Source organism: Rhinoraja longicauda, chromosome 11, assembly GCF_053455715.1.
Source record: "Rhinoraja longicauda isolate Sanriku21f chromosome 11, sRhiLon1.1, whole genome shotgun sequence".
Lineage (NCBI taxonomy): Eukaryota > Metazoa > Chordata > Chondrichthyes > Rajiformes > Arhynchobatidae > Rhinoraja > Rhinoraja longicauda.
Window position 1 is genome coordinate 17,036,965 of NC_135963.1, and position 25,925 is coordinate 17,062,889.

The 25,925-nt window shown below is 45.0% G+C and overlaps 1 protein-coding gene across 8 annotated transcripts in view; it reads left to right on the forward strand.

Moving 5' to 3' along the window:
* The window catches only part of st3gal3a (ST3 beta-galactoside alpha-2,3-sialyltransferase 3a), a 350,137-nt gene that overhangs the window by 83,426 nt on the left and 240,786 nt on the right, over positions 1 to 25,925 (forward strand). For 7 of the 8 annotated variants that reach the window (XM_078408347.1, XM_078408350.1, XM_078408351.1 and 4 more), the window contains exon 2: positions 2,757 to 2,903. In XM_078408347.1, coding sequence (XP_078264473.1) covers positions 2,786 to 2,903 — 118 coding nt within the window. In that variant the 5' untranslated portion in view covers positions 2,757 to 2,785. Of the gene's footprint in view, positions 1 to 2,756; positions 2,904 to 22,815; positions 22,878 to 25,925 lie in introns of those variants that run through there. The other variant, XM_078408349.1, reaches the window with a different exon arrangement.

Here is a 25,925-nt window from a genome sequence, read left to right on the forward strand (position 1 = left end):
GCCCCAACTACACTAGTCCCACCTGCTTACGTTTGGCCCATATTTCTCTAAACCAATCCTATCCATGTACTTGTCCAAATGTTTTTTAAACATTGTGATAGTATCTGCCTCAACTACCCCATCCGGCAGCTCATTCCATATACCCACCACCTCTTTGGGTAAAAATGTTGCATTTGAAGTTCCTATTAAATCTTTCCCACCTCACCTTAAACCTATGTCCTCTGGTTTTTGATTCCACCTCTGTGGGTGAACAACTTTGTGCATTTACTCTACTTATTCCTCTCATGATATACACCTCTATAAGATCACCCCTCATCTTGCACTCCAAGGAATGGAGTCCTAGCCAGCTCAACATCAGCCCAATGGCTCAGACGCTCCAGGCAACCTCGTAAATCTTCTCTGCACCCTTTCTAACTTAACAACATCTTTCCTATAACAGGGTGACCAAAACTAAATACGATTCCCTAAATGTGACCTCGATAATGTCAAACCAGCATCTGAAGTTTCTTCTGACACACTTTGTCTATCATGTACAACTAATTTGGTCATCTTTGTATTTGGTGAAAGGAAAGTTCTTCTCGTTTAGTTCTTGGTGTTGGGCAAGCAGTTTGATATTTTACAGATGGTGGAGGGGCAAGGGACATGATGATTGGGCAAAGCTGTTTGTCTTCATAAATGTAGAAACCAATGCACTGACCGGGAATGATGTCAAGACACAAATGATTGCAACATCATTGTTGTTAGATATTAGCTTTGGTATTGCAGAATATTTCAAAATCAAGAATTTTAAGTGAAACATCCCCCATCCCATCAGAATTACAACCACCTCCTTTTCTGATCCCTCTGTGCCCTCTGTTTTTGACTCTCATTTTCTGACCATTGTCTTTTTTTACCTTGCAATGCCCTTTGCTTCATCCTAGTTTGCTGCATTCTTTCTTTTCCCCATTCCTGAAATTCTCCACCCCTTTCTCTGAGCATGAACCTCCGGCTGCATTGTACTCGAATTATTGCCAAATGAATCTCAACATTTGCATTGTTCAATACCATCAATGTGGTTCCTGCCAATTTAAGATATCTTTGTGTTTTGTGCAGATACAAATATTGTTATTTGTCCTTAAAACTATGCAGCTTTTTAGGTTTTGTATACAGCAAATAAAAATAAATTGTTTAATGCACAGACTCAAATAGCAATCTTATGTCTGTTCAATTCCCACAAATGCTGGTTGAAGTGACGGAGAGAATGGGTGGTGATACTAATTGCATCAAATTGTCTTTTTTTTGTTGCCATATAGCTATTTCAAATACATCCTCATGGCAAAGAAAGAAGTGATTGGTCCATCGAGTCGATATCGGCCCTCAGAGCATTCTAATCCCCTCACTTATTTCCATGTAACCTATCCTTTCATATGCATTCATTAACTTTATTTACAGTAATCTGCCTTGCCTGGTCCTTCCTGGTAACATTATCCAGAAAATGATTGATGCAAAAATTCTCTCATTTCACATTAGAAACCATAAAGTTCTGGCTCTATTCTGGAAACCCAATTACATATAAATGGATTTATTCACAAAATGCTGGAGTAACTCAGCAGGTCAGGCAGCATCTCGGGAGAGAAGGAATGGGTGACGTTTCGGGTCGAGACCCTTCTTCAGACTGATGTCAGGGGGGCGGGACAAAGGAAGGATATAGGTGGAGACAGGAAGATAGAGGGAGATCTGGGAAGGAGGAGGGGAAGGGAGGGACAGAGGAACTATCTAAAGTTGTGTCTTGGTGGAGTCCAGGTAAATGGAAATTGACTAGAATCAGGTTCATGCTCATCAAAACTGATCTTTCTTTTCAAGCGAAACTATTGCAAGCATATGAAGGATGTATCTGCATGACTATCAAATTTTATGTTGCTTTAAATTTCTGCAGCGTGATGAGTAAAATTAACGCAGAATTTGCTTAATCATTAATGCTGTCACCAATTGTGTAAGAAAATAACTGCAAATGTTGGTACAAATCGAAGGTATTTATTTCACAAAATGCTGGAGTAACTCAGCAGGTCAGGCAGCATCTCAGGAGAGGAATGGGTGACGTTTCGGGTCGAGAAGAAGGGTTTCAGTCTGAAGTAGGGTCTCAACCCGAAACATCACCCATTCCTTCTCTCCTGAGATGCTGCCTGACCTGCTGAGTTACTCCAAATGTCACCAATTGTGATATTTTTTGAATAATGTAAACTATCGCCCAATCATTTTTTGTCTGTTGACATAGAGCACTATTGGATGTCAGAAACGTCTCACACTCAGATTTGTTGCTGCAGCTTCTAAATATGTAATTGCATAGTCTGGCCATTTAAAAATTCCAAGAAAAATATTGGTGGCAAAAAAGTTGCTGGGATTACCTTTGTCAGTCCAAGATTACTCCTCGAAATTCCTGCATCCTGCACGAGGAGTCGATTGTTATGCTGGCTGGTGATTGGTTTAACTTCCACAAAAACAGTATACCTATTTTTAATTCAAATTTTCAACCATTCTCAGATCTTGCAGTTATGACTTGATGGAACTTAGACCTTGAAACCCAGTGATGTGGTACAGTAGGGCTTATGGATGGATGGTGGTTCTATCCACAAGTATTTTACTAAAACAATTTTGTGTTTTCACAAAGCAGGTGATTTATGTATTTTGTATATGTATTTTCACAAAGCAGGTGATTTTATGTGGATGTATTTTCATCACCACCTTCCTAAACTTAAACTTGTGTTTTCTTTGAACAGGTGCTCAGAATTCTAGGAATAATGTGAAGATGAGTTTTCTGGGATCTGTCCGCAATTTGTTGCTGGCTGTTTGCCTGATGTTGGTCCTTGGATTTCTGTATTATTCTGCTGGGAAGTTACACATGCATGGATGGGGCCAGGAACCACGTGAGTTATAAACCTACTATTTTAAAATTTCTTTGAATAGTTTTCCGATATTTGGATCAAGGTATGATATGCTATTTAAAATTCAGTTTTGACATCTTTCACAATCAACAGGCTGTCACTTTGGGGTAATTCTTGTTGCTGATTATGTTAAATGGAAGTAAATGCTAGTTTTGATTTTTTCAACATTTTTGAACTGTTCTATCACTGACACATATATACAAAATCACTGACACAATTTTAATCCAACTATTATAGGTGTGTATAGAAACTTCCTTGTGGAGAAAGTGGACACATGTAGCTGGACATTTTCTAGAATTGTATTCTCAATCCTTTCATTTCATCTTAATAAAGGTATTTATTACAGCAGGTTGCAACAGCTATTCTGAATGATGGGCTAAGGAGGAGAAAAAGAAAGATGAAGATCTTTGGTTGTTAAACTGTACACTAATGTTTCTGAATCGAGGTCTATATTTCATTTAAAAATAGACTGCTCCTTCATTACTCAAGCTACATTTGTCAATGTTTTTCAGTCTTGTGGATAATTGATTGGAACATTCAAGCAATACAATTTTTTAGAAAATGCACAAATATTTCGTAACCTTGGAGAAGGTTTTACGAGCTACTAGACTGAGGTGGGTCCAAATCTCTCCTGCGGGCCACTCCTGGGGCAACCTCCCCCCCCCCCCCCCCCCCCCCAAACTCACGATCCTGCAGGCCCGGCCACCCTCTCCAACTGATGAAGCCTGTTGCCGGGCAGGGAGTGTCTCCCGGGGCCGTGGGCGGGCGAGGGGGGACAGGGAAGGGGAGAGGGTGCCACTCGCCTCAGCCCCGTGCCGCCAGCAGAGCGAGCCGTGGACCGAAAGCCTCTCCTGCATCAGTGTAGCATCCTCCCCTTCCCCCCCCACCCCTATTCCCCCCCCACCCCTATTCCCCCCACCCACACTCCCCCTCACCCCAATCCCCCTCACCCCAATCCCCCTCACCCACACTCCCCCTCACCCCCAATCCCCCTCTCCCCTCCCCTTTCCCCATTCCCCCCTCCACTCCCCCCTTCCCCTCCACTTCCCCTTCCCCCTCTACTTTCCCCTCCACTCCCTCCTCCCCCTCCACTCCCACCCCTCCTCCTGCCCCACCCCCACTCTCCCCTCCCCTTTCCCTCCATTTCCCCTCCACTCCCCCTCCACTGCCCCCCTCCACTGCCCCCCTCCTCCCCCCACTCACCCACCCATCCTCTCTCAACATCAACGGGCCCCAACTGCGGAGGCGCGGACCCGTTGGGGATCTGTCACCCATCTTACGTATCAGATCAACAGGAGTGTCCCCTGGGGCCGTTCCGGGCCCAGCAACCCTACAGATCCATGCACCCGTTGGCGGGCGGGGAGCATCTCCCAGGGCCGTGGGCAGGATGTGGTGGCGGGTGGGGAGTTTCCCCCTGTGCCGGGCCCTGCAACCCTACCGATCTGTGCACCCGTTGGCGGGCGGGGAATTTCCCACGGGGCTGTGCCGGGCACAGCAACCCTGCCGATCTATGGAGCCATTGGCGGCGAGAGCCATTTACCTGTGCCCCGTGCGTGCAGCGCTGATCAGTGGCGAGCGGCGGGGAACGACGGTGAACAGCGAACGGCCACCTCATGCAACTCGAAGGAGAAGACAGTTTTTTTCAGCGGCAAGAGCGGTGGTGGCCCCCCCCCCCCCCACCCACGTGGGACCCGGACCAATCGGGCATTGAGCTGGCCCTTTAAAAGAAAAAGGGCCGCTCTTCCCCCCATGTGGGACCTGGACCAATCGGACGTCGTGTTGGATGGAAGGAAAATTTAAACGAATTTTTATTTTAAATGGGCGGCGCTCCCCCACGTGGGACGTCACTCTGGCGGGTCCTGCCCCCGGCGGTCATCGCAAGCTCCCCCCTCTCTCATTGGCCATCACTCGGGCGGGTCCCATTGTGACGTCACATGTTGAACATGGCATAAATCGATTTTATAAGGGAATTTTTTTACTTTAAAATCTCTCTAACTTTAAAAATATAAGACCAATTTGAACTGAAACTTGGATGAAAGGGTCCCCAGGACAATGGTGATTCAGGTGGTCCTAAAATTGTCACGCTATCATGTGATGGGGGCACAAAAATAAGATTAATAGCATCCCTCATAATAACATATATCAACCCTCAGAATAACATACATCAACCCTCAGAATAACAAACATACAGAGTTTTAGTAATAAATAGATGTAAAGAACTAATACATTCCTTTTCAAAGGGTAGGAAAATCAAGAACGAGGCATCTTAGGTTTAAGTTGATTGTGGAGTTATTTATTAGAAACCAGAGGGGCAACTTTTTCCACACAGACAATGGTGGGTATATGGAACAACTGCCAGTTAATCGTTGAGACGGGTATAATAACAACATTTGAAAGACATTTGGAGAAGTATGTTTATAGTAAAGATCTAGAGGGGTATGGCCCAAACATGGGGAAACATAGAAACATGGAAAATAGGTGCAGGAGTAGGTCATTTGGCCCTTCGAGCCAGCAGCGACCGCCTTTCAATATGATTATCGTTGATCATCCAAAATCTGTATTCCGTTCTGGCTTTTTCCCCATATCCCTTGATTCCCTCAGCCCTAAGAGCTAAATCTAACTCGCTCTTGAAAACAAGACTAGCTTAGATAGGGCATCTTGGTTGGCATGGTTCTGTATGACTCTATAATGAGCCTTCTCTTGAAGTGCATCTTCTTTTGAGTCTTCTGTTCTGTAGAATGTTCTATGAACATGCTATTCAAAAATAGCCATCTTTTTCTCCCTTTCCTGCAATTTACAATTAGCTTGATTCATTTGTTTATAATTTAACTGCTGATATGTCTTGGTGTAAAACTGATTTTTTTAAGCAGGGATTTTGCTTACACTGTCAATTAATTAGTTTGATCTGTATAATGATGAACAGGATTGTCAATTAAATCATCTCGTGGTAATCCGGATGGACTGGTAACAAAAAAAAAAGATGCATTTCGTTTTGTGTTTTTTTTCAGTGATAACTGCTGTTAGTGACATGACCATGTATGACAGAAATACTATTCAAATAAACTAGTCCAGGTTGGTGAAACAGTCTAGGTGTAAATCTGTGAAGTTGTCAGTAATTAATCAAAGTATGCATTGATTTAAATGTCATCCAGTCTCTGAAATTGATTTTATGGTGTGCCATTGTGTATAACTTCTTGCGTTTCATCGGTGCAAGTTTCTGTATCTGTTTTATGATGTGTGGACATATCAACTGATCAGCCAAATGCTGAACCATCAGGGTTCCTGAATAACAGAAGAATATATTTTCGGAGATTTACTGTACTTTGGATCAAATTAAGTAGTATTTGTCGATTTGAATGAAATTAAGTTGGGGTAATAGGATTTTGCTGCTTTCAGTAGTTTTATATGCAGATAGGAATTAACTTTATACTGCCCAAGCAGACCTCAGTGACCTGCATCAATGACTGCATTCTGGTAACACTCACTGTACTGAACTACTTTGAGATGTTGGTTATGGCGCCAATCAAATCTTGTCTCAGAAAAGGCTTGGATCTGCTTCAATTTGTCTATCACCTCAACAGGTCAACAGCAGATGCTATATCATTGGCTTGCCACTCTGCTCAGGACCATCTAGACAACAGGAACATATATGTCAGGCTGCTGTTCATTGAGTGCAGCTCACTGTTCAACACCACCATCTCCAAACTCATCACTAGCTCCCTTGACCTGGGCCTCTATCTCCCTTTGCAACTGGATGCTTGACTTCCCCATCAGCAGACCTGAATCAATGCAGATTGGTAACAACTTTTTCTTCTCACTGACAATGAACAGAGGTGTACCTTATGGCTGTATGCTTGGCCCCTTGCTCCATTTTCTTTACTTCCATGACTGGCTCAAGCACAGTTCCAATGCTATCCATACATTCACTAATAACACCATTGTGTTTGGCAGAATCATAGGTGTTGATGAGTGAGCACAGAGGAGGAAGATAGAACAGCTGGTTGAATGGTGCTGAAACATAACCTCTCACTCAAGGTCATCAAGACCAAATAACTAATTGTTGACTTAAGAGAGGTTTGGACACCACATGCCAGTTTCATTTGTGGATCTGTTGTGGAGAGCGTTAATAGCTTCAAATTCCTGGACATTAACATCTTGGATGACCTGTCTTGGGCCCAGCACATGAATGTAATCATAAAGATGGCACGCCAGCGCAGCTTCTTTCTTAGAACAATCAAGGGATTTGGCATGTCACTGAATACTCCACCAACCATTTACAGATGTACTGTAGAAAGTAAAAAATAAAGTACTGGAGGAACTCAACAGGCCTGGCAGCATCTGTAGAGGGAATGGACAGACGACGTTAAAGGTCAAAAAGGAAGCTACATGCAAACTGGAAGAACAGTTCCTCGTATTCCGCTTGGATAGCTTACAAACCAATGTTATAAACATTAAATTCTCTAATTTCAAGTAATACACCCCACCTCTCCTTCTCCCCCCCCCAATCCCAGATGTGCACACATTTCTCCCAACTTCTCCTACACTACTTGGGTCTGTTGGTAGTCTTCTCTAATTGTCAAACATTGTGGCTCCCTCTCCCCTTTCCTGTCCCCCCTCGCCTGCCCCAGGCCCCAGGGGAGTTTTAAGGGGGGGTTGAGGGGGGATGGAGTGTGTCAGTTGGGGGAGGGTTGCCGGGCCCGCAGGAGAGGTTTGGACCCAAGGGGGGTTGCCGGGCCCGCAGGAGAGGTTTGGGCCCGATTGGTCGCTGTTCCAGGTCCGACGTGGGGGGAGCGCCGCCTCCGGGGGCCGGGGTGAGTGGCTCCCTCTCCCCTTTCCTCTCTCCCCTCGCCCGCCTCAGGCCCCAGGGGAATTTTGAGGGGGGATTGAGTGGCTGAGATGGGGGGGGATAAGGGGAGTTGAGGGGGGATGGAGTGGGTGTGGGGGGGGGGGGAGAGGAGAGGAGGGGGACAAGGAGGTTTGAGGGGGGGGAGGAGAGGGGGACAAGGGGGGGATGGAGTGGGAGGGGGGAGTGGGGGAGGAGAGGGTGCTTGACCAATGCAGGTTTGGACCCAACGGGTCCACTCGAGCTAGTAACATTTATTTCTGAGAAACTATTATATCTTGCACATCAAAAAAAATTTTGCAGCTACAACAATAATTACCCACGTTACTTGGTCATCTGTTTATAAACATAGCACAAAAAGTAAGGAAATTTGTGTTTGGTAGATTATTTCTTTGTTGTAACAATGCTTCTTGGCAATAAATCTTATACCGTTGGAAAGCCTGTTTATTTCCCTTTTAAACGGTGCCACATTTGTAAGGAACATGCATTTGTGGGATGAGCAGCAGAGCTGAGTATATGGGTTGCGCCCATGAAAAATTTGCCAAATCTTCTCTGCCAATGCCAAACAGCTTATTCTGCTGTTGCTATTGACTCTTGTTTTGAGCTTCTGGTATCCCCAGGTGCTGACAATCAGGTGCCTGATTGGCACCTGATTGGCAGCATCTGTGAGCATGGGCCCTGCTACAGTGGTCAGTAGGTGTCTGCTCCAAGAATCGGCATGCCACGTTTGACTGATCTGGATAGGGCCCATGCGATAGGGCAACTTCAAGCTGGTGTTCCGCAAAACCAAGTTGCGGCATTATTTGGAGTGAGCCCTAGTACCGTCTCCAAAGTGAAGGCCAAGTTCCATATAACGGGGGATGTCAGAGACAGGATGCGAAGTTGGCGTCCCAAGAAGACGACACCCGAAGAAGACCGTTTCCTCACCCTGTCAGCACTTAGGAACCGTAGGCTGTCTTCTACAGATTTGCAGTCAAGGTTTGCAGGACGATATGGCCGACGGCTCTCTGCCCAGACAATTCGGAACAGACTGCACGCAGCCGATCTCCGGTCTCATAGGGCTGCCAGGAGGCCTGCCATGACTGCCCTTCACCATCAGGCCCGTTTGCGCTGGTGTCGGCAACACGTGCACTGGAACCTGAACATGTGGAGAAACGTTATGTTCAGCAATGAGTCCAGATTCTGCCTACGGCAGTTGGATCATAGGGTCAAAGTGTGGAGAAGACGCGGAGAACGCTATGCTGATTGCTGCACCGATAGAGTAACATCTTTTGGTGGAGGCAGTGTGATGGTGTGGGGCGGCATCTCCCTCACTGGAAAAACGAGGCTTGTCATCATTGGAGGCAATCTCAATGCAGAGAGATATCGAGATGAGATTCTGCAACCAGTGGCAATCCCATATCTCCACAGTCTGGGACCGAACTCTATCCCCCAAGATGACAATGCTCGCCCCCACAGAGCAGGGTTTCTCAGAGACTACCTCCAGAATTCGGGAGTGGAGAGGATGGAATGGCCTGCCGGCAGTCCTGACCTCAACCCCATTGAACACTTGTGGGATCAGCTTGGGTGTGCTGTTCGTGCCAGAGTGACCAACACAACCACGTTGGCTGACTTGTGACAAATGCTGGTTGAAGAATGGGATGCCATCCCACAACAGTGTGTGACCAGGCTGGTGACCAGCATGAGGAGGAGGTGCCAGGCTGTTGTGGCTGTGTATGGTTCTTCCACACGCTACTGAGGCTCCTGTTTATTAAATGAATAAATTGTTAAATTGCCAATATGTCTTGTTTCTTCAGACTTCAATCATCCAATCCACCAAACAACACCGAACAAGAGTCAATGGCAGAATAAGCTGTTTGGCATTGGCAGAGAAGATTTGGCAGATTTTTCATGAGTGCAACCCACATACTCAGCTCTGCTGCTCATCCCACAAATGCATGTTCCTTACAAATGTGGCACCATTTAAAAGGGAAATAAACAGGCTTTCCAACGGTATAAGATTTATTGCCAAGAAGCATTGTTACAACAAAGAAATAATCTACCAAACACAAATTTCCTTACTTTTTGTGCTATGTTTATTACATCATCTCTAAAAGCAATTGATAAAGAATCAACATAGTATAAGATTATTAAATGACAAGAAGCAGAAGAACAGCATGGCCTCCAGTTAGTCTATTCCTTTTTCCTATTCCACCATACATTAAGATTATTCCTGATTTACCTTAGTACTATATTCCTGTACCTTTATCCTTTGAATTCCTTAATACTCAAAATGGATCCCATTCATGAATTAATAGCCAGCTAGTTTTTTCCCCCTTCTCATGAAAATGACATTTTATATGAGTGACTTTAATGATGTTGGTGATTGCTTGTTCTATTGGAATTACATCTCAAAAACAGACTGGTGTAGACACTCTGATTGCGTGTGATGTTTTGTTTAAATTTTTTTAACAAATCCAGTGAGTAAATGCAATTAAATATTTTGTAGCATGGCAATAGTGCACTTTTAGATTTTTGTTTTGAGTCCTTCGTGTGTGCTATAAATACGAACTAGTGATTTCAAGCTGCAGGTAAAGCACGCTTGGCATTGTGCAATATTGTTGCTTGTGAGTCCTGTATGCCTTACACTCTGAAGCAGGCAACAATAGGGGTTTGAAATCTGCTCCAGTGATATTTAAATAGGTCTCTTCCTGAGAAGCGTAACTGTTTTTCTAACTTTGTGGACAAAAGGCCGTTGTTAAAGGTTTTTATGTGTGTGTAACCTATTTTGGCATCATATTTTGATTCTCAAATTAGGTCAAGCAGTGCTGTTGAGGGGGAATGGAGCCATACACACAAATGGGTGCAGGCAAACTAAGCAGTGTCTGCCTAATGGAAATAAAACCTTTGTCTTGATGCAAGGTTTTGAATGAAGTGTTGACCATCCCATTGCTTTGCGATGGTACTTGAATTTCTGGGTTCTGCCAGCAATTTATTTTTTCCCCCAGCAAGTAGAATATTGCCTTTCACATCGTATCCACTAGCTGCCTGCAGCTGAACCAGAGCAGAGAGGTGTAGGAAGGGACTGCAGACCTAAACCGAAGATAGACACAAAAAGCTGGAGTAACTCAGTGGGACAGGCAGCATCTCTGGAGAGATGGAATGGGAGACATTTCGGGTCGAGACCCTTCATCAGACTGAAAGTCACGGGAAAGGGAAAAGAGATATAGACGATGATGTAGAGTGATATAGAACAAGGAATGAAAGATATGCAAAAAAGTAACAATGATAAAGGAAACAGGCCATCGTTAGTTGTTTGTTGGGTGAAGCTGGTGTGACTTGGGTGGGGGAGGGATGGAGAGAGAGGGAATGCAGGGGTTACATGGAGAAAAAAGTAACAATGATAAAGGAAACAGGCCATTAGCTGTTTGTTGGGTGAAGCTGGTGCGACTTGGGTGGGGCAGGGATGGAGAAAGAGGGAATGCAGGAATTACTTGAAGTTAGAGAAATAAAATTTATACCACTGGGTTGTAAGCTGCCCAAGCGAAATATAAGATGCTGTTCCTCCAATTTGCGTTTAGCCTCATTCTGACAATGGAGGAAGCCTCGGACAGAAAGGTCAGTGTGGGAATGGGAAGGTGAATTTAAGTGTTTGGCAACCGGGAGACCAAGTAAGTCCAGGTGGACTGAGCGAAGGTGTTCAGCGAAACGACCGCCCAGTCTACGTTTGGTCGCGCCGTTGTATAAGAGTCCACATCTTGAACAATGGATGCAGTAGATGAGGTTGGATGAGATGCAACTGAACCTCTGTCTACAGGAAAGGACTATCAGGGTCCCTGGACTGAGTTGAGGGAGGAGGTATAGGGACAGGTGTTGCATCTCCTGCAGTTGCAGGGGAAGGTACCTGGAGAGGGGGTGGTTTGGATGGGAAGGGATGTTAACCAGGGTGTTGCGGAAGGTTGAAAGGAGTGGAGATGGAAAGATGTGACCAGAGGTGGCATCCCATTGGAGGTGGCAAAAATTCTGGAGGATTATGTGTTGTATGCGACGGCTGATGTGGTGAAAGGTAAGGACAGGGGGGACTATGTCCCCTGTTGCAATTAGGGGGAGGGGGGCAAGGGCAGAGCTGTGGGGTACCGAGCAGACATGTGAGGGCTTCTTCTATGATGGAAGAGAGGAACCCCTGTTCCCTAAAGAATGAGGACATCTCGGATCTCAGAAAGGATTGGATTATATTGCGACCACAGATGACCAAGCTTTGGTCATGTCACTAATAGATCTTGGGTGTATGATGTGGGGTTATATGGTTAAGTATGGATGGTAGTAATATAGTTTGGAGCAGAAATAATCAAAGTTATGGAAGAATTAAGATTTGTCTAATTTTTTGTAAATCTTTATGATTTACACTGAGCACCATTTAGTATTTGATTTCAATCCTATTTGGCCAAAATTTATGCTCCATTCCTTTTGAGGAAAAAAACAGGATGAGTTGTTTTCTTAGCATTTCTCTGTAGCACTCATATCTTTCACTACATCATGATCCAACATCTTTTGCACTATTCTGGATATGTCAACAAATAGGAAATCACGCAAAACCTTTTTTATGAGAGGAATCTGTGCATGGTTTAGATATTACACCACATCTCAATTGTCTCCTGTCTTAGACTTTTAATTTGTGTCGGTTAATGCTGAAATGGTCTTGATGTAGCTGAAAATCAGCCAGATGTCGAAGTGACAAATCATTTGAATCAGATTTGCCCTTTTCCAGATGTAGGAAAATCCACATATCAAAATAAATGACAGTGTCTTTCTGACACTGAACACTTGGAAAGAGCCTGGAGTATGTTGTTATCAGTGCATGCATTCAATGAGCTTTCAACAGTGGAAGGAAACGGGTTACTGCTAGTTTCCAGTTGAAGAGTCATACTGTGGCTTTTGCTATGAATCACTATTTTAATAATGTTCCCTGAAAGAGAACTGTAATGTTGAAGAGTTTAGGTATAGTGCAATTTAAAAAGTGGAATAATTTTCAGATATTTCCTTAAAGTAAACACATTTAAGTCAATTAAATGATGGGTATCTAATATTTTAGTACACTGAAAACAATGTTTGGAACAAATAAATGTGGGAAAATCTATTAGATTTCACTGATCTCTTGGCTGTGTACTGTATTCTAATTATCTTGTGAAAATTGTTAACTTAGGTTCAACTTGTACAGTACTTCTTTTTTGAAGCGAGGACAATTCTGAACGTGAGACTGATGAATTCTAGTGTCAAAAAGCAAAGGTGACTGCTAAACACACAGGGAAAAGGAAATTGTTATTTACCATAAAGTCTTCAGACTTGATGGATAACTTTGAAAATAATGTTTTTCATAATTAAGTTTTAACAGGTCAGAATAATTTACAAACATTGTAATCGTTTTCTTCAACATTGAATGACTTGTTGGTGACTAATAATGCATATGCTGATTCATGAAGTAACCTCTTATTTTTAAGTCGCATGACACTTTTTCTTAATCTCTTGGTTTGTGATTTGTGTATTCATTGCAGAAAATCAATCATTATTACTAGGATTTGAGTACGTCAATGTAATATTGAAGAATGAGTTAAAATTGAGAACAGTGTTTTATGTAGTCTTTGTCCATTTGGATATAGGTGATTCTATGATGCAACAAGAAGACTAAAGGGTTTTTGCTTCATATCCTTAACTGTATTTTCTCATACTATCAAAGACAAATTAACTGATTGTTTGTGTGGGAAGGAACTGCAGATGCTGGTTTAAACCGAAGATAGATACAGTTAAATTGACTTTTAACATTTAGGATGCCTACTTCTGTGGTGACGGCATAAAGCCAGTGGAGGGAGACATTGTCTGAAAATAAAAAATGCACATTTTTCACTTATTTTCTTTCAGATGATTCAAAATAAAGCTCTTCTGACTAAACTGTGTGACTAACAATTTCAAAAGTTGTGTACCTTCATTAACTATGGTGCCTAACAATTACTGGGAAAGATAAACTGCAAAAACGTAGTTTTAAATGCAGGCAAAATTACTGCCTTTGTGAAGATAGCAGCACCATCTGCACTGCACCCACGAGGGGTTGAGGCTCATTACCTCGGAGAGAAAAAAGTTTTTTTTTTCAGTAGTGCCATCGGCCTTGAATTCATCATGTCGGGTTTGCAAACGTTGGCTTGAGAATGTATAAAGTAAATATGTCGGGTATGGTTTTAAAAGAAAAGACTGTGCAAAAGATATCTAATATGTTTCCAAATGCTCTAACAAATTTTAACAGGTTTACCTTAGAAAGTATCTTGACTGATTACACTATGGCAATTCCAATGCACAGGAATGCAAGAGGCTGCAGAGGGTGGTGGACCCATGCCCTCCATCAAAAGCATTTACATGATAGGAAAGATGTTACCTGGAAAAGGTACAAAGAAGATTTACAAGGATGTTGCCAGGACTAGAGGGTCTGAGCTATAAGGAGAGGTTGGGTAGGCTGGGACTCTATTCCTTGGAGCGCAGGAAGATGGGATGATCTTATAGAGGTGTATAAGATCATGAGAGGAATAGATTGGGTAGATGCACCGAGTCTCTTGCCCAGAGTAGATGAATTGAGGACCAGAGGACATAGGTTTAAGGTGAAAGGGAAAAGATTGAATCGGAATCTGAGGGGTAACTTTTTCACACAAAGGGTGGTGGGTGTGTGGAACAAGCTGCCAAAGGAGGTAGTTGAGGCTGGGACTAACCCAATGTTTAAGAAACAGTTAGGCAGGTACATGGATAGGACAGGTTTGGAGGGATATGGACTGTAAAAGGATGTCACTCGTACGCAGAGTCTTTTACTAAATAAGTTTATTAATAACACTACACACATTATGCCCTAGCTGTCCGTGGTCATCACTGGCACTAGAGAGCGAGCTGGAGGTGGGGAAGCTACAGTTATACAAGAGACCATGGGGAGTGGTTAGTAGTGGTGAGGTCACTATGTTAAAGGAACATGCACTGATCTACATCCTTCCTCTTGGAAACAAAAGCGACCACGGCTCATACGCTAGACTTAAACTATAAGCAGGGAGCAGATAGAATGCAGCACAACACAGACTACTCGTACCCACCGTACCGGACAGGCGGCCTGACCACTCGCCCAGAGCGGGTGCGCAACCCCCCATCCCCTTCGGCCGAAGGAAGAGCAGGGACGGGTGCGGGTACCGAGGCAGGGGAACCAGGGGAAGGAGGAGAACCGGGCGGCGATACCCGCAAACGCGCAGGCGAAGGAGGGGAAGGGGGCTGGGGCGAGCCGGGCACAGACAGTCGAGACGGCGCAGGGTGGGGCACGCGAGGATGGACGGGAGCAGGAGGCAGGATGGGGGGTCAGGCCAGCCACGGCGGATGACGCTCTCAAGCTGTTGCAGGGCAGGATCAGCGGCAGTGTGTGTGACCAGGGACTGCATCTGCCAAGATGGAACGATGTTGACGTTCAACACCATCAGGTCAGCCGATTCGTACGGATGGCGGGAAATGGAAGGTAGTGGGGCACGGGACAAAGTGTCTGCCACGAACATCTCCTTGCCCTTGCGGTACACGATATCGAAGGTAAAGCGCTGAAGCTGCAGCATCATCCGCTGCAAACGGGACGAGGCTGCGTGGATGGGCTTGTTCAGAATAGAGACCAGCGGTTGGTGGTCAGTTTCGATGGTGAAGGTGTTGCCCAGAACGTAGTCTTTGAATTTGGAGCACGCGAACACCACGGCAAGGAGCTCTTTTTCAATCTGCGCGTATCGCTGTTCAGCAGGGGTCATTGTGCGAGAGGCATAGGAGACGGGCAGCTGCCGGTCGTCATAGAGCTGCAGGCAGGCAGCACCAAGGCCGAACCGAGATGCATCGCAGGTGAGGACGATTGGCCTGTTCAGGTCGAAAAACTGCAAAGTGGGGGTCCGTGCGAGTCTGGACTTCAGGGCCACGAAGGCCGACTGGTGGTGCGGGAGCCAGGCCCAGGCATATTCCTTCTTGGTCAGCTCCCTCAGGGGGGCACTCAGTTCGCTGAGGTCGGGTATGAACTTGCCTAAGTAGTTGACCATGCCCAGAAAGCGCTGCAGGCCGGGCACGTCAGTGGGAGCGGGCATATCGGTGATCGCCGCCGTCTTCTCGGGGTCTGGCTTCAGGCCCCCCGCCGTGAAAACATGGCCAACGTAGGTGACTTCCTCAACGCGGAATTGACACTTCCGTTGATTGAGTTTGAGATTGATCTCACGAGCCCTGTCCAGGACTTGGCGGAGGTGTCGGTCGTGCTCGGCGACGTCCCTCCCGTACACCAGGATGTCATCCACAATGATGGCGCACGGCAACCCGGCAAACAGCTGTTCCATTGTACGCTGGAAAACCTCGCTTGCTGAGTTGATCCCAAAAGGCATGCGGAGGAAACGGAACCTGCCAAAAGGTGTGCTGAAGGTGGTCAGGAAGGAGGAACGTGCATCCAAAGGGATCTGCCAAAAGGAGCTCTTGGCATCTAGGACCGAGAAAACTGTGGCTGGACCGACCTGTGCCGCGACGTCCTCCACCGTCCGCATGGGGTAGTGCGGGCGTTTGATAGCCAGGTTCAGGTCTTTCGGGTTGATGCAGATCCTGATCTCGCTCGCATCCTTCTTGGCAGCGACCACCATGGTGGAGACCCACTGGGTGGGGGCACTCACCTCCTTGAGGATGCCCATGTCCACCATGCCACGTAGTGTGGACTCCACGCGGCCCTTCATGGCAAAAGACACACGGTGGGCCGGTCTAACCACCGGGTTGACCCCCGGGTCAACAACGATCTTGTAGGCACAGGGCAGCATCCCCAGGACGTCATCAAATCGGTCGGGATACTCGATCAGGGGGTCCATGGGGGCCTCCACCAGGTGGATGTCGCGGTGGAATGAAACCAAGCCAAAGTCCTGGCATGCACGGGCGCCCAGCAGGGTGACGTTGTCAGATGCTAGCAGGAGGAACGTGAGGGGCCGAGAGGTCTTCAGAACAGTACAGATAACCGTTGCCTTCCCCACGGCAACCAGAACACCTCCCCCATAGGCATGAAGGCGGGAGTCGTCAGGAGTAACCCTCTCCCCCGAGCTTATCTGCTCGAAGAGGCCAACAGACATAACATTTGCAAAAGCACCAGTATCGACCTTGGCAGGGAAGGAGTGTCCATTGACAGTAACATGCACGGAAGGATCCGTTATCAACGCAGGTGCACCCAAAAGCGAAAACACTGTATCTGGATCGGGGAGTTCCTCGTGTTGGTGCTGGGAACCGGTTGCGCTATCACTGTTCGCAAGGTTGTTTAGACTCCTTCTAGGAGCAGGGACAGGTCTCCCACGAGAACGACAGGCTGCAGAAAAGTGGTTCATTTTCCCGCAGGAATTACAGGTTTTGCCCTGCGCTGGGCAAACGTTAAACTGGTGTGACGAGAAGTTGCAGTTTGGGCATCGGCGAGGGGTGACCGTAGTGGGCGCGGAGGGGTCGACCCTGACCGGCGGGGCATTTAGCCGCCGGCGTCCGGTGAAATTTATGTCATGGGACGCCGGCCGAGATACTGAGGCAACAGCAGAAGCCATGCGTGCAGCATGCACGGCGTCCTTTAGCGACAGGTCAGGCTTCATCAGGAGCTCGTCACGTAGCTTGCAGTTTAGGAGACCGTTGACCAGGACGTCCCTGATCATCTCGTCGGGTGTGATCTTTTCAAGGCGGCACCTCCGAGCCATATGCCTCAAAGAAGCAATGAAGGTGTCAACGTGCTCCCCAGGAGCCTGACGACGCGTGAAAAAGTTAAAACGCTCGATAATGTTATTGGTGGGTATATCACACAGGGCAGTGAACTTGGCCATGAGACATACCGGGTCGTCGCGGTCCTCCGGAGGGACGAAATCGAACGAAGCATATCGTTCCATTGCCTCCGGACCAGCCAGGTTGAGGAGCAGGTGAGCTCGTACTGCAGCAGTTGCATCAGGATGGGCAATCGCGATATAGTGTTCGTAGTCCCGCTGGAAGACCGTCCAGCGGTGCACTATGTCCCCATCGAAAACGAGCGTGTCCGGACGACGACACGAGGAAGCCATAGCAAAGTGGAAGGAGGGGACACAATTGGGAGAAACAAATAATAAAATAAAAACCGGTAAACAGGAGACGCAAGTCTACCGATCTGACACCATGTAAAAGGATGTCACTCGTACGCAGAGTCTTTTACTAAATAAGTTTATTAATAACACTACACACATTATGCCCTAGCTGTCCGTGGTCATCACTGGCACTAGAGAGCGAGCTGGAGGTGGGGAAGCTACAGTTATACAAGAGATCATGGGGAGTGGTTAGTAGTGGTGAGGTCACTATGTTAAAGGAACATGCACTGATCTACATGGACCAAACGCAGGCAGATGGGACTAGTGTAGCTGGGACATGTTGGCCAAGTTTGGCCAAAGGGCCTGTTTCCACAGTGTATCACTCTATGGCTATGAGATGCTACCTCAGAAGATGACATCTATCATCTAGTATTCCCCACCATTCAGGTCATGCCCTCTTTTCACTGCTACCATTGCGCAGGAGCTACAGAAGCTTGAAGTTCTACACCACCAACTACTTTCCTGCAACTGCTCAGGTTCTTGAACCAACCTACACAACCCTAACCCTACATTGACAATAGAATATTATGGCCCACCTCTTGGACCACTACGGACCTTTTTTTCTAACAATGATCTTGCACTGTCTTTTTTTGCAGATCCCTTTTAGAATTTTACGGGTAATTTATGTAAAAATTTGATTTTGGTTGTTTTTCCGTGTGCCTTTGATGCTGTTATAAGCAAAATTTTTCATTATATCTATACCTCAGCATACTTATGCACATATGACAATAAATGTGAACTTGAGGAAAGCATCCCCACTGAAGGGGGGAAATGTTGTTTTAATAGATATAGTCCTTTGATTTCTCCACTACACCCAGTCCAAATTGACTTAATATTTTTGAATAATTGGAATCACCTCATCCCACATTGCCAGCCAAAAGGTTCTCCTGTTCCTGTCATCATGATGATATTTCCTATATATCTGTTATCTCTTTCTCTCTCCTCTCACATGTTCTGGTATTCTCTGCCCTCTATTTTCTTAAATTGTGATACTTAACTCTCGCTCACTTTTACCCACTTATGACTGTTTACAGACTTGTACTGTGACTTGTTTTAAACTTAACCATGCATAGTCAATATTTTGAATTCAGAGACAGATAATTTTAAACAAAAGAAATGAGTGTTCCAAGTATAAAATGTATTTGTTCTGGTGGAGGAGCAATGTGTTTGCTTCAATGATTATACACTTCTAGCAGAGAGTAATTTTGAAGCCAAAATGTGTGTGCCCCTGAGAGGTTAGCTATATTTTAAGTAACCAGTTGGCCTGATCATGATTTTTCATTACTAATGTGGACTTTGCTTGGGAATGATCCAAATCTGTAAATCTCTAGTTAAGCCATTGTAGATAATTTATTTCTCATTTATTAACTCTAGAGGTATGGCTATGAGCTCAAAAAGTGATTTCTTGGCATTCACATAGGATCGTGAGAACTCCGTGATTTTTTTTCCGAGGCTTATAGAAATTACTTGGCATCAAAACTGTTCCCATTTTTAGGTCTTTGCAGACGTGGAATAGCTTGAAAGGACAGCTCATCAATACCTAGCATCTTCCTTATTCCCAGAGTTTTAGTTACAAAAGACTGCTGTATTATAATGGAGATTGCTTGTAGAATTCCTGCTTGTAGATGGCTCAGTAGGTCCAAAATGGACATTATTAGTAATTAAAAATATCTCGATACCTATTTCCAGCAACTTGTCAATATTTTGACAACCATAAACCTCTTCAATAATTATGATTTTTAAAAAGAAAAGCAAAATTGAAGCAGGTCTGAGGCAGTGCCTTGGTGTTCCAGTAATCTTATGCACAGCAGGAAATTTATGATTTTCATCCTGTGATACTCTAGTTTCTCAACTTTCATAATCCCCAGATGATGAACAGAAAATGGGAATTAAAACTATTGTCCTTGGCTGGGATGATCAGGCAGTGTTGATGACATTCAGACTCATCTTAGCCAAGAGTGATATTATTTCCTTCAGTTAATTCCTTGAGAATTGTGGGGAAAAAAAGTTTACGGAAGAGTTGGGCTCGGCAATCTTCAGATTTGTTAGTACTGTTTTGATTTGTTTTATAACGGAAATAAAATTTCCTGCTATTATTTAAAAAAACTTTTAACACCTTGACCCCTTGGGAGAACAAAATTATTCCTCAAATGACTTTCTAAATTATTTTTGTGTTGAATTATTCAAATTGTAAATGATGGCAACTGATTAAAATGTTAGCGCAGCGGTAGAGTTGCTGCTTTACAGCGAATGCAGCGCCGGAGACTCAGGTTCGATCCTGACTACGGGTGCTGCACTGTAAGGAGTTTGTACGTTCTCCCCGTGACCTGCGTGGGTTTTCTCCGAGATCTTCGGTTTCCTCCCACACTCCAAAGACGTACAGGTATGTAGGTTAATTGACTGGGTAAATGTAAAAAATTGTCCCTAGTGGGTGTAGGATAGTGTTAATGTGCGGGGATCACTGGGCGGCACGGACTTGGTGGGCCGAAAAAGGCCTGTTTCCGCGCTGTATATATATGATATGATATGAATGGGAAAGTCAAATTCATTTAACCTCCTTGTTTTTAATTTGTGAATATCTGTTTATGATACCAACACCTACCACTATTGAAGTCCCATATGACCTCCTTGTGTATTACCTTATCAATGAAGACCTGTCGATAAATTATCAGTGCTCTTATGATGACATATTCCTTAAAACTTTCATCTTCTTAAACATTTTTCTTTAAAAATTGGATGTTGCCAGCAAGATTGATTGTATTTGCCTTTCCTTAATTGTGTTAAATGTGTTGCAGTGATGCACTGCTTCACTGCTGGTAGTTAAGGAATTACAGGATTTTGATTAGGTGAAGATGAAGGAACACCAGTATATTTTGGAGTCAGGGTGATCTGAAAAGTACCCATGTTCACATGTACCTGCTTTGTTAGCAGAAGACAGTGTTCTGTTAAATTGTGCAGTTTTGGTTTAATTAGCCAAACTGGGACGTTTATATGCCCAATATATCTCATGAAACATTTCATTTTGTGCTGTTCATTCATGGCAACCTGACCAAACTTACACTGACCAAACTTGACCTTCATTACACTGACCAAACTTGAAAGATTGTGAACTGAAAAAACCCATTCTTTATCATAATTTAAGCCAGTAAGCTGTTGCTAAGAAGTGTAGGAAAACAAACTGCAGATGCTGGTTTAAATCGAAGGTAGACACAAAATGCTGGAGTAACTCAGCGGGTCAGGCAGCATCTCTGGAGAGAAGGAATCGGTGACGTTGCGGGTCGAGACCCTTCCGACTGATGTCAAGGGGGGGGGGACGGGACAAAGATAGGATGTAGTCGGAGACAGGAAGACTAGTGGGAGAACTGGGAAGGGGAGGGGATAGAGAGGGGAAGCAGGGGCTACCTGAAGTTAGAAAAGTCAGTGTTCATACCGCTGGGGTGTAAACTGCCCAAATGAAATATGAGGTGCTGTTCCTTCAATTTCCGCTGGACCTCACTCTGACGATGGAGGAGGCCCAGGACAGAAAGGTCAGATTGGGAATGGGAGGGGGAGTTGAAGTGCTGAGCCACCGGGAGATCAGGTTGGTTGAGACGGACTCAGCGGAGGTGTTGAGCGAAACGATCGCCGAGCCTGCGCTTGGTCTCGCCGATGTTGTGAAATTGACATCTGGAACAGTGGATACAATAGATGAGTTTGGAGGAGGTGCAACTGAACCTCTGCCTCACCTGGAAAGACTGATTGGGTCCTTGGATGTAGTCGAGGGGGGAGATAAAGGGACAGGTGTTGCATCTCCTGCGGTTGCAGGGGAAAGTACTTGGGGAGGGGGTGGTTTGGGTGCGAAGGGATGAGTGGACCAGGGAGTTTCGGAGGGAACAGTCTCTGCGGAAAGCAGAAAGGGGTGGAGATGGGAAGATGTGGCCAGTAGTGAGTTGCTAAGATTTGAAATGTACTAAACAGACAATATATTGTAGTCTAAAGCCTTGACTTATTCTTGTCCAATTGCAGATCAAACTCAATGTTTGTGAACCAAAGTTGTTTTATTGTCCTTCCTGATTTTTGAAACACCTCATCTTCATTCATTTTGAATCCACCTTGGTTATATGCAGTCCCTTAAAAAAATTATGTCTTGATAATCTGCTACCAGGCCTTTGCCACTGTTTTCTTTAGCAATCCAAGAGTTAGTATGATAAGTAATTGCATCACAGATTTTCTTCTTGTTAATTTTTGCTCTTTGCACACAGTAGTGAGCATTACAGACCTTGTTAAGATTCCCCAGGCATAGCTTCGTAAAAATTGGTGAACATTATATTCCATTGATCTGATTGATACTTGTTGGTCTTGCGACACTTAATGCACAGTTTGTAAAATGTTTAACAAAACATTTACAAATCTTCTGATATATTGGTTTGCACCTCAATTCCACACTCTTTGTCTGCCTTGTACTTAAGGATTTCCCAATGACCATTCTACCTACTTTTTACTAGGCAGGGACCCCAGCCTGGATCCTTGTGGTAATCCTCCATTTTCCTTGAGTAATACAAAAAGGAGAATGGTGACTTCTATATTTCCATCTGACAGGGTCAGGCATGGTTTCTGACTTTTCCATTTGGGAAGTGAAAACAGAGAAGAAAGGTTAAAGGAGATGACAGGCACTTTCTACATCATAGGCCTGTAATGCTTTCAGTACAAAGTAATCTGCATGCTGAGTTACCCCAGCATTTTGTGAATAAAAACCTTCGATTTGTACCAGCATCTGCAGTTATCTTCTTATATCAATCTTCTGGTTACCAGGAAGGGGTGCTGTGTTAAAAAATGTGAGGTTTTCTCCTCCAAGATTGATGTCAGCTCGGAAAAATTGCTGGCAATTGACCTTTTCTATCTTTTTCACTGAATCTCAGAAATATTTGATTTTTAGATGCGGCAAAAAAAGAAAATATCTTGATTTTTGTCCTTCTGAAGAGCTAGCACCAGCAAAAGGTTAGTGGGCTGACATCAACCAGAATATGAAATTGTATTGTTTATTTTGTTCACAAGCTGTATTGTCAATGATTATAGCATTGATGATTTGCAATTTCAGAGTTCAAACAAACGAGAGACGCTAAATTAACAAAGACAATTTACATAAATATCTCTATAATTCTAGTTCTTTTCCTTTGTCTTTGAAACTCTAGGTTGGCTTTTTGATTATGTTTTCATGTTCAATGTTGCAACAAAAAAAACCCAAAATTAAATGTTTGCATCTGTTCAAATTGAAATGTATATTGCTTGGAATATTTTGATGTCCTTCTCAACATCGGAGGAGAATAGGTGAGTGCATAAGCCTCCCATTACCACTGGGAGCAAATTGACATTTGGCACTTTGGATTTCTAACATCTTGTCCTGTGTATTTGGAAACAAGAGAGACAAAGTTTTCTAACTGTTCAGTCACATTTAGCATTCAGTAGAACATTGTGGTAATCAACTCTTCATAATATTTACAATTAAAATATCCACCCTCAATGTAAACATTTATCTTGAGCTAAATAAACGTGCAAGCAAAAGGTACACTGTCGGCCATGTCAATAAGAAATTAAATGGAGCTCTGTTAATGTTGTTACAGGTCCTGCCATTAATTGTATATTTTGCCGTTACATTTGACGTCCCAAAGTGTAACACCTCTGATTTGTTTGGATTTAAATTTTACTTACCATTTCCCTGTCCATTTTTGTAGCTGATCTATATCCCGCTGTTTCCCTTAGCCTTCCTCACAGTCCACAATCCCAGCAATCTTGGTGTCTTCTGAAAACCTACTAACCAACCCAGCTACTTTTACATCTAGTGTATATATTGTATATGTATCTGTGTTATTGTGTTAAGGTGCCTGTAAAACTGCAAGTCAGAATTTCATTGTTCCATTCCCTGTGCAGATTATAATGAAACTATCTTGGCTCTTAATATTCCCATCAACCAAACCTTGTTGGTCTTGTCCTTCACTCTAACAGGACCCCACTAGTACTGAACTCTTTCTGTTAACATTTTTGAGTTCCTGTCCATATGTCGCCAAAATTGGAAGTTCTCCAATAGTCATTTATTTGTCACATACACATAAATGTGCAGTGAAATGAAAAATTACCCGCAGTTCAACAATAAGACCAATAAGTATAATCAATAAAAATGCAATAACACATACAATCATAACCAACACCAAACAAAAGAAACATCCATCACAGTGAGTCTCCTCCAGTCCCTCCTCACTGTGATGGAAGGCCAGAATGTATTTTTCTCTTCCCTGCCGTCTTCTCCCGCGGCCAGGCTGTTGGAGTTGCCACGTCGGGGCGGTCGGGGCTCCCGACATTGAAGCCCCCGCCGGGCGGAGAAAATCCCGCGGCCTATTTCAGGCCGCGCCGGACGGTGAAAGGTCCGCGGCGGGCCGACCCAAGCCCCGCGATTCGGGGCGGGCGAAGACGCTGCCGCTGCCGGAGCTCCCGATGTCGGCCCCCGCCCAGGGGCCTGCGGGCTTCCAACGTTCAGGCGGCCTGCGCCGGAGCCTCCGGAGATGAGTCGCAGCCGCTCCTGCAGCATCCGAAGGCAGCCAGCGCCGCAGGTGGTGAGTCTGGGCCGTGGGCTCTGCGAACCAGAGCCCAGGTGATCCCAGCCGGAGGCCGCCAGCTCCAGGTGCATGGCCGGTGGTAGGCCGCAGCGGGAACGGAGACACGACACAGAAACAAAGGTCGCGTCTCCGTAAGGGAGAGACAATGTTGCAGGGCTTTGACTTGACAATAGGTCCCATCTTTTTCTATAATTGTCTTGAAACTTATAGAATTATGGTCACAATTATGGAACTATGGTTTAAGATCTCTAAAGTTTCAAATATTCACTGGAAATTAATTGCATTGCCCTTTCAAGGTAATTTAACTTATTTATAAATATTGTGACAGCACGCTCTCCCTTTGCGTGTCACTCTGATCCCTTTAACTGCCTGACAGGCCAGGAGAGCCAATTCCCAGCATTATTGCAATTGTTTGGCAACGTCAGCCTACTCTATAAAACCTAGGCATGTAAGCCAGAGAGGGAGACTTGGAGAAGACATGAGAAGAGAAGAAGCAGAAGAGAAAGACAAGAAAGTGGAAGAAGAAAGAGGAAGAAAAATGAGAGCAAGGACAGGAGACAAAGTGGGCTGTCTCCCTCCCTCCAGGTTGTGTTCCCGATTCCCCAGGTATGAAGAAGACTGAGCCACTGGGACAGACTTGAGACCACCAACGTCACTGTGTGGTTAAGATTGGACTTCTGGAAAAAGAAGCCCGAGAGAGCCACGCCTCTACATGAGGCTAAGACTGAATCGCCAGGGTAAACCTGTGATGCCAGAACCTCTTTCTGCCCCAGACAACGAGGGACTGCACACACGTGCATGCACGCACATGCAAAGACTGGCTGCCAGGATAATCCAGAGACTGCCAGCGTCACCTCTCCAAACCCAAAGCTGAGCTGGCAGGAATAAACCTGTACAGTCACCTCCTCCTCTTGAGTTCACCCTATTGCGAGTGTTGGTGTGGTCACTGTCGACTGTTCCCCAACGCCACAATACACCGATCAGCCAAAACATTATGACCACTGACAAGTGAAGTGAATAACATTGGTTATCTGGTTACAATGGCACCTGTCAAGTGGTGGGATATATTAGGCAGCAAGTGAACAGTCAGTTCTTGAAGTTGATGTGTTGGATGCAGGAGAAATGGGCAGGAGTAAAGATCTGAGCGACTTTTAACAAGGGCCAAATTGTTATGGCCAGATGACTGGGTCAGAACATCTCTAATCCCAGTCAGCAGTGGTGAGTACCTACCGACAGTGGTCCGAGGAGGGACAAACCACAAACCAGCAACAGGGTGTTGGGCGCCCAAGGCTCATCAATGCGCGAGGGCAACGAAGGCTATCCAGTCTAGTCCAAACCGACTGTGGGAAGACGAGGGAGTGTGATGCTCTGGGCAATGTTCTGCTGGGAAAACCTGGGTCCAGCCATTCATGTGGACATCAATTTGACACGTGTC